Source organism: Leopardus geoffroyi, chromosome C2 (assembly GCF_018350155.1).
Source record: "Leopardus geoffroyi isolate Oge1 chromosome C2, O.geoffroyi_Oge1_pat1.0, whole genome shotgun sequence".
NCBI classification, from domain to species: domain Eukaryota; kingdom Metazoa; phylum Chordata; class Mammalia; order Carnivora; family Felidae; genus Leopardus; species Leopardus geoffroyi.
Genome location: NC_059333.1, coordinates 56,099,302 through 56,111,138, shown reverse-complemented (window position 1 = coordinate 56,111,138; position 11,837 = coordinate 56,099,302). Strand labels below are relative to the sequence as shown.

The 11,837-nt window shown below is 38.9% G+C and overlaps 1 protein-coding gene across 1 annotated transcript in view; it reads left to right on the top strand.

The window, feature by feature from the left end:
* Positions 1 to 4,310: 4,310 nt before the first annotated feature.
* Positions 4,311 to 11,837, top strand: part of MORC1 (MORC family CW-type zinc finger 1) — a 152,681-nt gene continuing 145,154 nt past the window's right edge. The window contains exons 1-4 of the mRNA XM_045500974.1: positions 4,311 to 4,359; positions 4,467 to 4,557; positions 5,729 to 5,837; positions 10,129 to 10,288. Of these exons, the coding sequence (XP_045356930.1) occupies positions 4,311 to 4,359; positions 4,467 to 4,557; positions 5,729 to 5,837; positions 10,129 to 10,288 (409 nt within the window). The remainder of the gene's footprint in view (positions 4,360 to 4,466; positions 4,558 to 5,728; positions 5,838 to 10,128; positions 10,289 to 11,837) is intronic.

Genomic DNA, 11,837 nt, shown 5'->3' with positions numbered 1-11,837 from the left:
TGTGGTAGAACTTATATATCCAAATGTTGAAATTATTTTCAGAGCCGGATTATAAATTGAGCATTAAAATTAGTCTCATTAGTTTTAGTTACCTTTATATTTTTTAAGGGAGATTATTTTGTTATCTTAATGATATCTCTTAATCATCAAAATTGATTCCAAATAATTTAGCTATTTTCAAAAATCAAATGCATTTTCAACAGGCAAATATTTGCTGCCACTAAGAAGCACACACAAATGGTTCTTATGGGAATTAACTACTTAGAAGAGAGCCTGAGGAATTTAATAAAAATGGCCTACATTGACTTTAGAATTAGTGCTTTGGTGGAAGGGCAAAAAGGTGGATCAATTTGATAGAGGGATCCTGGGGTCACATCACCATCTACTTTTATTCCCTCCCCCAGGGAGGAAATGCCTGAAGTTTAAAGGGCCAGATTCCAAAGCAGGGCACGCCATGCTGTATACATAATTTATTAATGTGTAGGTGTTTTATGTTAGTTTAAAGCCTTTTTGTTGCATGATTATTTTCCCCTGCAGTTTCTTGTGAAACTCTAGCCAAGACACCTTTCTGAGTGCCACTATTGTGCCATAACTCTGTCACCCAGTGGCTGCATTTGAGGAGGACAAACAATTATGTAAGCAGCATGACTTTCTTATGAACAAATTAAGGCCAGTATTTATTAGTAATAACTGCTTTCTCTTACAGTGGATAATGAAAAACTGCAGGGTGGATTCATGTTGTGCTTCCTGGATGATGGATGTGGTATGAGCCCTGGTAAGTTAATTATCTAGATACCTAACTGGCTGTTAGAGGAAACCGTCTGAAAGCCCATAAAATAAATAAAAATAAATTGAGCTATCTATGCAAAAACAGGTATGGCACTATTAGGAAAATAAATCTCAGACTTAACATATTGTTGAACTTTTTATTTTATTTATGTATTTATTTATCTAACAATTTTAATCTTTATTTTTGAGAGAGAGAGAGAGAGACAGAACACAAGCAGGGGTGGAACAGAAAGAGAGAGAGATACAGAATCTGAAGCAGGCTCCAGGCTCCGAGCTGTCAGCACAGAGCCCTACGCGGGGCTTGAACCCACGAACCGTGAGATCATGACTGAGCGGAAGTCAGATGCTTAACCGAATGAGCCACCCAGGCGCCCCTATTGTTGAACTTTTTAGATTTAATTATTCCAGCTGACAGAGTAAATTGTAATCAATGTAATCATCTAAACCAAGACAAAAAGTGAATGTGGATAAATATTGCAAGAAAAATAAAAAAGAGAAGATACCGATTACTTAGAAAAAAAAAAATTCTAGGAACAAATGGCAAAGAAAGGGTAACTGGATGGGTTCTGAGATTGCTTTAGCCTGCCTTTCAGGTAGTTCTTGCAAGAGTCCTGAGGCAGTTTCCAATGCCTTTAGGCTGTTTTTAATTTTCTGCTTAACCTTGAGGTGGAGGTTACCTCCCCTTGTTTTTCGTGGTTTGTTTTTTGCCCGCAGTTCAAGGGTTTAATAGCTTCAGTCTATTCTTATCATAATGAATACATTTATAATTCATTGCATGATTTTCTTTCTTTTGTATCTTCGAGGCATTCAAAATGCAACACATAGTAGGTACACAATACCCGTTTGCTGTGGAATTGATACCCTCTGATAATGGCTTTGAGTCATTTGGGATAGCTTGTCTGGGATTTCTTGTTTAACACTTTTCCATGTCCCATAAGGCAGGGTTTTTGACCACTAGGTTAAAAAAAATAGGGAGTTCAAACACTACGGAACAGTTCTGGTCAGTTCTACACCAGAGGAGAGGATGTGTATCAGTGCTGCTAGTAGGAAACTGAGAATACAAAGTTATTCTCTTGGGGCATCTGGGTGGCTCAGTCGGTTAAGTGTCTGACTTTGGCTCAGGTCACTATCTTGCAGTCCGGGAGTTCGAGCCTCACATTGGGCTCTCAGAGCCTGGAGCCTGCTTTGGATTCTGCGTCTCCCTCTCTCTCTGCTCCTTCCCTGCTCCCGCTCCATCTCTCTCTCTCAAACATAAATAAACATAAAAAAAAAAAAAAGTTGTTTTCTTGTTAGTCTCTGAAGTTCTCCCTTGGCACGAATAGTCAAAGATTATTAGCAAGTTCAGAAAATGCTCAAATATCTCACTCAGTTCTTGTTCTGACTTTGGATAACTTCGATTTTTCCAGGTGATTTTGATTAAAAGTGTTGTTTCCTTAGTGTTTAAATAAGAGAAAGATTTTGTGAGAAAATCATAATGAAAAAACAGTTTTGCTTTTCGCTTCTAGGCTGACTGTTAAGTTCATTTACCTGAGTTCTTAAATAACAATATATGATCTAGTCTAAGAGTGACAGGATTTTTTTTTTTTTACCTCAATACCCAGGATTTGTTGTCTCACTGCTTCAAAGAATGAAAGGTAGATACAAAATGAGCAGGAGGCATAAGATCAGAAAGTAAGAATAGTGGGAAAGCTCTGTTTACAGAGAGGGGACATTTGAAAGTGAATACACGCAACAATAGGCAACGGTCTTTATTTTATAAGGATCTGGTCACCTCCCCTCTTCCCTTCCCCCTTGTTCCTTCTCAAGTCCTACCCTTATTGGACTGATAACTTTAGGTGCTGGTTGTCCATTACTGATTGGCTCATTTCTATTGTATGAGGGCTGATCTGTGGCCAAACCGTTCCTTGTGGGTCATAGTTTATGATCTACTTATTTTTAGTCAGGTCTTTTTGTCAAATTCCTGAGAAAACCAAGGGGGAGTAGGTGGTGTTTATTACATTCTTGAGAGGGACCTTACTCCTGAGAGGGTTTGCTGTGGTCAGACACTCCCAGCATTGTTCCAAAATGTGTGTTTTTCCCCACCCAGAGACCTCAGTCAGGTCCTAACCTTTCCCTCTTTGTGTATTTTATCCTACTTTCCCTATTATATAAGGCCCTTCATTAAAAAAAAAAAGAAAAAAACAAAAGAAGCAGCTCCTTTTATATATGGCCGTGAGCAAAATGATCAAAACACAGGGAAGTGGCAAATACTCAGATTTTTAGAAGGAACTCAAACTTCAGTTGACATATGCAGTAGTAGTTTTAAAAGCCCACTAGTGTTGAGAGACCAATTCTTTGTTAACATTGATTGGAAATCAAGTAGTAAGTTAGAAGGAAGGATTTATCTGATGACTGAAAATAGACTCTGTGGCCCAAACTGATCTGGATCAACCTTGATCCATGGAAGTAACTGCAGTAGCTTCCACCCCTTCACTTCTGGTCCTGCCCCATTAAGCCATTCCTCACAGAGCAATCCTGAGGGTATTTGTTATCTTTTAATATAAATCACATCATATCATTCCCTTGCTTAAAACCCATAGTGCTTTTTCGTTACTTTGGGGTAAAATTTATACTCCCCAATAATGCTTCTAGTTTCTTGAATTATTTGACCTTTGTCTACCTCTTTGATCAATTCTCACGTCTCTGTCTCCCTTGTTTGTAGCATTCCAACTACACCTGCTGGCCCTTCACTTGAATCTCATCTCAGATGTCACCTTAGGAAAGAGGCCTTCCCTGATCATTCCTTCTGAGGGCCACATTCCTTTTAATTCTCTATCACATTAACCTGGTTTTATTTTCTTTACCTAATACTCTCATAAATGGTCTTATTTATTTGCTTCTTTTAATCTGTTTCTCCTGCCGTGACATAAAGTTATTGTGGACAGGGGTCATGTCACTCTTCTATACCTGTGCCCAGAACTCTGGCCCCACCATACATGGGAGTCTGTGAAGTGTGCTTTGAAAACCACAGAATATGGTCTCTGGTAACTCTGTACTATTACCCTTACAGTAACATTTATCAGCTGTTTAACCTTGAGCAGGTTACATAAACTCCTTGAAGTTCAGAGGATTCTTCTCTAGAATTCCAGAATGCCCTGGAGAGATCTGGAGAATAACTATGAGAGTCTGAAACAAGTAGCCCTTTTTCCTCAGGTAGTATCAGACCAGAAGCCATTCTGCCCTTTTCAGTCTTACCTGGGGCCAGATAAGAGTCAAATTCGTGGAAAATTAGTAGTGGTACAAATAATTATAACACTTTTATTCGCACTTAACAGGTAGTGTGCATTGTATTCAGGGTTTCACATGTAGATAATCTCATTTAATATATTTATCTTCATCAACAGCTCTAACATAGGTATTAACAGTTCCCTTTTAGAGACGAGGAAATTAAGACTCAGAGTTTAAGCTCTGTGTACCCAAAGTCATATGGCTAGGTCTGTCTGACCGTCAACATATTGCACTTGAGATCCTGGGCAGGGATCATGGAGCCTGACAAGGATCCTTGTCTCTGGACTGACCCAAGAGATACGGGTTTGTTCTAATGTCTTGAGATATGTGTGACATCCTGACAACTGGACCTCTGGCCAGTGTCAATGATTCATAATTCCTAACCACTTAAGTGTCTTTCTCAATTACAGAGGAGGCTTCAGGTATCATTTACTTTGGAACATCTAAGAAACGGTCATCAACCTTGAAGTTTATTGGACAATATGGTAATGGTCTTAAAAGGTGAGAAATTGTTTTCCTTTTTCAAAAAAATATTTATTTATTTTTGAGAGAGAGAGAGAGAGAGAGAGAGAGAGAGAGAGAAACAGCAAGGCAGGGAGGGGTAGAGAGAGGGAGACAGAGGATCCAAAGCAGGCTCTGTGCTGAGAGCAGAGATCCCAAGGCGGGGCTAGAACTCATGAACCATGAGATCATGACTTGAGCCAAAGTTGGACACTTAACTGACTGAACCACCCAGGTGCCCCAGAAATTGTTTTCCTTTAGGGCATGTATTATTGATATTGGGAACAAACTTTAAACAATATATATGTATGTATGTGTGTGTGTGTATACATATATATATATTTATATTTTATATTTATATAAATGTTATATATAAATAAAAATAAAAAAACACATATATAAACTTGAGAATCCTACCTTGTTTTGGGATTTCCATACCTATAACTGACTTGGATCTTTACAAGATTTTTATTTTTATTTTTAAAGTTTATTTATTTATTTTGAGAGAAGTGGGTAGCAGAGAGAGGGAGAGACAGAATCTCAGGCAGGCTTCATGCTGTCAGCACAGAGCCTGATGCAGGGTTCGAACTTACAAACCATGAGATCATGACCTGAGCCGAGATCAAGGCTTGGACCCTTAATGACTGAGCCACCCAGGCATCCCTACAACATTTTTAAATTTAATTCTCAGATAGGTGATGAATCGTCTTTTAGGTATTATTGAAGGACCAGCTCTGTACTTCAGAGTTTCACTTAATTTCTGTGTTCTTTTGTTCTCAGAGCATATGTAAGTGTAGGTGAATATGTGTCCACAGCTTATTTTATTAACCGGTCTCAATGCAAGATGAGGACAAGAGAATATGAGGACAAGAAAATATGCCACCTGTGTGGCACCTGCCAGGGACAGATGAGTCTTCTTTTCTTGAGTCCTGAACAGTACCTTATTTCTAGCAGTCATGTTTCAAGCAAGGGTGTAGGGCTAGATTAGTTCAAATGCATCTGCTCTACTTTGAGAAAAAAGCATTTGTTCCCATTTGGTGATGGGTCAACAAAACAGTGGAGTTACTTCTATGAAAGAACAATTCATTACACTGCATAGTTTCTTGCCCACCTATTTCTTCTTTTTCGTATATGAGATGTAAACCAGTATATTCTTGATTTTTTTATATAGTGGATCCATGAGGATTGGAAAAGACTTTATTCTTTTTACAAAGAAGGAAGAAACGATGACCTGTGTGTTTTTTTCTCAGACATTTTGTGAAAGAGAAGGTCTTAGTGAGGTAAGAATTTAGATTTTCTTTTGGTTCCCACGGTAACGGTGTTGTTTTCATTTGCCATCTCAGGAGGTGAAGGCTACAATGGTTCTTTTCTGATTATGATTTAGAAATTTAGGAACGTATTTGGGAAATGGATAGAGGGTGGCTCAACAATCTGGGGTCATCGGAAGCCTGTCCTATTGACTTTTCTTGAGTGGGTTTTTAACTCCTAGGCAGTTTTCAGAACTTAATTTTCATTATCCATGTACCTGAATCTCCCAGAGTAAGAGGCTCCTTTTGGCACAGTGAGATTTTGGGAGCCTGCAAAACATTTCCACCACTTGTGCCATAAATGATCATTTTAAAATAAGTATTGGATTAAAAGACTTGGAATACAAAATCTAAAGAAATTGGGTGAAAAATAGACTTGAAACTGTAACTCTAGTGACTATAATTTCAACTCCATTTGATGACCTAGATATGCCTTATTAATTTGCAGTGTCTGGGTTTTACTGTTCAGAATGTCAGTTGTAATTCCATACAGCAAATACAGGTTAAGGAACTGCCTGGCACAGATACCTTCCCTGTGGAAGGTAGGACACCAGCAGAAGATCATCTGATCATCAAAGTGATCACAAAATAAGATAGCCTTGTCACAAAATGTAGGCAGACACATGTGAATTGGATACATGACAAAATGAGAATGTTTAAAAAGAAAGCTGGGGGCGCCTGGGTGGCTCAGTCGGTTAGGCGGCTGACTTCGGCTCAGGTCATGATCTCGCGGTCCGTGAGTTCAAGCCCCGCGTCGGGCTCTGTGCTGACAGCTCAGAGCCCGGAGCCTGTTTCAGATTCTGTGTCTCCCTCTCTCTGACCCTCCCCTGTTCATGCTCTGTCTCTCTCTGTCTCAAAAATAAAAAAATAAAAAAAACGTTAAAAAAAAACCAAAACTGTTCAGTGAGTATGCATTTCTGCCATTAACAAAATTGTCAGAAACAATGGTATAGATAGAGAGCCTTGATTGGTCAGTGAGGGTTTTGTGGAGAGACTTCCACTTGCAGCTGGAAGGGCTGATACGTGGAGAGAAATGGCAGCAACTCTCAGACCGGGAGATGAGTACTGGGGTTTTGAAGGGCAGTGTGGAGATATGAGGAGCATGGCATGCCCACTGGCAGTGGTGGAGTGGGGCTGGATAAGGAACAGTCTATAGGCAATAGGGAGTAGTTGAGTGAGAGACTGGTAATGAGGAAAAGCAATGCTTTAAGCATTTATGTTGTACTTTATGTATGTAAAGGCATGGAAAATTGACCAAAGCTGAGGTTACAGCTTTCCTAAGATGGCCCATTTCCTTTTTTTAAAAACTAAAACCAGCAACCCTTTCCCATTTCCAGTACTACAGAGGCTGTCTCTTTCAACAGTATGAGCAGAGTTTTTCAATATTTTCCTTAATATCTCTTTATAACATATTTGTATTACTACTTCTTGGTTTGATGTAGGTATTATCTATTAACTGCTCATTACAAAAGGATTTATATATATTTTTTCCTCTGTTTATATCACACATACATACCATCCCAATTCTCCACCCTCAACGTAATTTTACTTATGCTGATGTTTGATATTTACGTTTTTTTTTTTTTTTAATTTTTTTTTTCAACGTTTATTTATTTTTGGGACAGAGAGAGACAGAGCATGAACGGGGGGTGGGGCAGAGAGAGAGGGAGACACAGAATCGGAAACAGGCTCCAGGCTCTGAGCCATCAGCCCACCTGACGCGGGGCTCGAACTCACGGACCGCGAGATCGTGACCTGGCTGAAGTCGGACGCTTAACCGACTGCGCCACCCAGGCGCCCCGATATTTACGTTTTAAGACCAGAACCACTTTTCACAACTATAACCATGTCGTGAACTATTTTTTCCTTTACCTGCACGATTTTTCATTTTTCCTGGAATTAATAATTGTCTGCTTAATGTTCTATGTTCTTAACACTGTCACTGAATATTCTCTTGGTTTTCTGTCTTTATCACTATCTTAACCCCAGTCTCCTGTACTCTTCTTAGTCCCACCTACTGAAGACTCTGTTCTGGAGTCTTCTGACGCACTCCCCCTCACTCCTGCTCTCCACAGCTGGTGCTCTGCTTGCTCCCATCATCTGTCCTTGAGACCATATCCTCCATGAGTTTTCTTTTCTTTTCTTTTTTTTTCTATTTATATATTTTTGAGAAAGAGAGAGCGTGCGGGGTAGGGGCAGAGAGAGAGGGAGACACAGGGTCTGAAGCAGGCTCCAGGCTCTGAGCTGTCAGCACAGAGCCCGACATGGAACTTGAACCCACAAACTGTGAGATCATGACCTGAGCCGAAGTCTGACACTTAACCAACGAGCCACCCAGGTGCCCTCTATGAGTTTTCTTAACAAGGGTACATGAAAGGTCAAGTATTTTGAGACCTTACATGCATGAAAATATTTTTATTCTATCTGAACATTCAATGGTAATTTGGCTTGGTGTTATTTGTAGGTTGGAGTGAATTTTCCCTCAGGAATTTGAAAGCCTTGCTCCAATATCTTGTTTCCAGCGTTATTATTGAGAAGTCCGAAGCCATTTAAATTTCTGAATCTTGTTTCTGACTCTTATCTCCCCTTGTACATTTTGAAGTCAGTAGAATCTTGTTTGTCTCCAATGTTCTGATTTAAGTATTTTGCTTTTTGGGCCAGTCTATTTGCATCCATTGTGCTGGTTGCTTGTTGGGCATTTTCAATCTAGAAACACGTGTTGTTCAATTTGGGGATATTTTTCTGTAAAGTTAATGATTTTTCTTCCATTCGTATTCCCTTTCCTCTCCTTCTGCAACTTCTGTTGCATCTGAACTGGTTCTTTAATTTTCTTATCTTTTCTCTCCTGTTTTCTGTTGTTTATATTTTTGTTTTGTTTCCTGGGAGATTTCCTAACATTTATCTTCTAACCTTGTCATAGAAATTTTTTTCTGTAATCATATTCTTCATTTCCAAGAAGTGTTTTAAATTCTCTTAATATTCCTTTTTATTTATTTAAAAAAAAATTTTTTTTTAATGTTTATTTATTTTTGAGACAGAGAGAGACAGAGCATGAATGGGGGAGGGTCAGAGAGAGGGAGACACAGAATCCGAAACAGGTTCCAGGCTCTGAGCTGTCAGCACAGAGCCCGACGCGGGGCTCGAACTCACGGACTGAGAGATCATGACCTGAGCCGAAGTCGGCCGCTTAACCGACTGAGCCACCCAGGCGCCCCAATATTCCTTTTTAAAGATCTATAGTTTTGCTTCATGGATACAGTATTTTTCCTTTTAGCATTGTGAAGATATTAACAATGATTTATTTATTTTTTCCTCTGAAATGTTCATCTTCCTCATACAGTTTTTGTTTCCACTGAGTTGCTTTATTTGTGCTTATTTGGTCTGTATTTATCATATTGGAGTAGTACTCCATATTGGAGTACTACTTTAAAGAGTAGTCCAATAAAATGTGGATTGAAAGCTCTGTGAGAGTGGTGTTCTAGCTGAGCTGTATGATTGCGAAACCCTCAATGTAATTTTCTAGATGTTTTTCCTTCTGGGCTAGTCTGATTTCTCCAGGAAAACTCCTACAGTCTTCTGCCTGAAGGCCTACCTGACATCTTTGGGGGACCCAAATGAGAGAGGAGGCCTGGGTTCTCAGCACTCAGTATGTGTACTTCGACCCCTCTGATCTCAGTAAGGTCCCCCTGATCATTGTGCCTGACATATCCTCTAATCCAGAAATAGCTTGTTCTACTCTTTCTAGAGAATAAGCATCCAGTCTCTGTGGAATTGGGAGAGCTAGTGGCAGATGGGGATCGGGATGCTACTTCTGGCTCTTCCCTCTGTATCTCACCTCCACAGTTAACTCATGCCATCAGTCTCTGAGCCTTTTACGGTGTTCTGAATTGTAAACAGGCTGTTTTTCTCTTCTGGCATGGGCCTCCGGTCGGCTTTCCTGGATATGCTGTCATGTACTTTTCAACTTCTGAAGTGTCAATACCGTTGTTCCCTCTGCCATCCTACCCATATTTCATTAGTGGGCCGAAGCAGACTCCATCTGTCCCCACATTCTACAATGGAGCATTTTAGAACACAACTCTGAGTGTACATAATTGTTATGTGTCTCTTCTTTATAAAACTAGAATACAAGGGGGAAATAAACTTTCAATTTCATGTTTTCCAATTTGGCTAGATGAGGAATGGACTGAATTAGGAACAGACGAAAGGATGATGGCTTGTATTTGTATATTTCCTAGTAAACTGATGTGTGTGTTTTTTATAGGTTGTGGTTCCAATACCTTCATGGTTAACAAGAACCAGAGAATCTGTTACAGATGATCCTCAAAAATTCTCAACAGAGTTGTCTATAATTTTTAAGTACTCTCCATTTAGAAATGAAGCTGAATTGATGCAGCAGTTTGATATGATCTACGGGAAATGTGGTAAGATCACCAAAATTCTGAAATCTTGATAGAAGTATTTGCTTTTACTGCCTTTGGAAAGATACTTTACATGTACTTTTGTATTTTTTCTATTTATAATACCATGCAGGATCTCTCATGGGCACAGTCATTCATTTTATCCATATGAATTTTGTCTTAAGTGAATCCAGACATGAATAGCTCTAAATGCCTGACGCTGGGAGAAAGATTTGTACTTGCCTGAGCTTGGGGAACTCTGGATGTGAAGAGGATGACATAGTGTGTGACCACAGGGAATACATAGTCCCTGCACCAGATAGCAGAGTTAGGAGATGCTTACCGCAGCGTCTAAGGTTAGAGGAGAGTTTTATAAGAGAGTTAGCAACTTAGAAACCAATGAGTCTAGGTTTCTGTGGCAGAGAGTTAGTAAAAGCTTCATGTTCCAGATGAACAGAGCTTTCTGTATTTCTGTATGTGTCTACTAACATTTTCCAGTGCCACTCATTCTCCAAACTTCTACCTTTACTATCTAGAAACAAGAAGAATCTACCTTAGAGAAAGCTGTGTGCATTTTCCTTTCTGCAACTCCTTGATTTATGTAATGTATGTAGTGAAATTCTGAGAAATTTGTTTCTGAGTTGGCTTGTATTGCCCTCAAAATTTCTTCTCGAATTTGTGGCATTTTGTTTAAAAATGGTATTTTTTGTCACTCTCTCCCTTTTCTCTTAGAGGAAAACTAGTGGCAACTTAATAAATACTAATGTTATTAATGTATACGTGATACACTTGAAGGGGAGCTAATGTGATTTGTTGGTTGACTTTAAAAAAATTATTTAACTTCAAGTTCATTAGCATACCTTGTAGTATTAGTTTCAGGAATAGAACCCAGTGTTGGTCGACTTTTAATTGTGAAATACTCATGTAAATACTAATGAAAGGTATACTATTTCTTGAATATTTTTCTAAACACCTTATAAATATTAATGCATTTAATTCTCAAAACAACTCTATGCTTTAGGTGCCTCATGAACTCCATTATGTAGATTGGAAAAATTAGATTCAAAGAGGTTAGGAAATTTATCTGAGGTCATTGCATTGGTAAATAAATGATTGATCCAGGATTTAGACACAGGCAATTTTCGTCACCGTGCTGTTTGTTCTCTCTTGTGTCTTAGTACTACCAGGAAAAGTGTAATTGGCTGTTTTTTTAATTTCTCTGACAGTCTTGTTTGTCTTTATATCACAATCAACTTTGTAAAGAATTGGGATTTTTTTTGTTAACTATGCTTTAGAGTAGGGGTCAGAAAACTGTGGCCTGCAGGTCAAATCCAGCCCCATATGTGTTTTTATAAATAAAGTTTTATTGGAACACAGCTAAATTCATTCATTTATGTATTCTCTATGGCAGTTTTCATTCCGCAGTGGTGGACTTGAATTGTGAGTAGTTGTCACAGAGACCGTACAGCCTGCAAAGCCTGAAATGTTTATTATCTGGCCCTTTACAGAAAAAGTTTGCCAATGCCTATTATAAGGTCTAAAAGCAATTCTTCATATTTGTACAAATTTTAAA